The sequence below is a fragment of the Trypanosoma grayi genome, assembly GCF_000691245.1.
Source record: "Trypanosoma grayi strain ANR4 Tgr_2774_V1, whole genome shotgun sequence".
Taxonomy (NCBI): Eukaryota; Euglenozoa; class Kinetoplastea; order Trypanosomatida; family Trypanosomatidae; genus Trypanosoma; species Trypanosoma grayi.
The window spans coordinates 1-322 of record NW_008828392.1 but is presented as its reverse complement, the minus strand read 5'-3'; the positions used below and the strand labels follow the sequence as shown (position 1 = coordinate 322).

At 68.6% G+C, this 322-nt stretch overlaps 1 protein-coding gene across 1 annotated transcript; it reads left to right on the top strand.

The window, feature by feature from the left end:
* On the top strand, positions 1-322 carry DQ04_27741000 (hypothetical protein; the record flags this gene model as incomplete). Its single annotated transcript, XM_009318389.1, has 1 exon — positions 1-322. A coding segment is annotated over one exon (322 nt), but the record flags the coding sequence as incomplete, so codon positions are not given.

Here is a 322-nt window from a genome sequence, read left to right as displayed (position 1 = left end):
TACGAGGCGCGCATGGACCACGACGACGCACTCCGTCACATTGAGGCGGACTACGCGCGGTGTCAGCAGCATCTTCAGCGCGCTGCAACACCGGAGGCGGCCGAGGCGCACTTCATTGACGGCCTTGCCATTCTCGAGCGCATCGCAGCGCAGCACACCGACTTCCACTGCGCCACCGTGCAGGCGCTGCGCCGCGTCCAGCACGATGGCCCAGCGGAGACGGAGCGGCAGTGCGTTGCGCTGCTGCGGTTGTTCGGGCTTGAGAGCGAGGTGGTCTGCGAGCAGCGTCTCGCGCAGGAGCGCCGCGAGCGGGAGGCTGCTG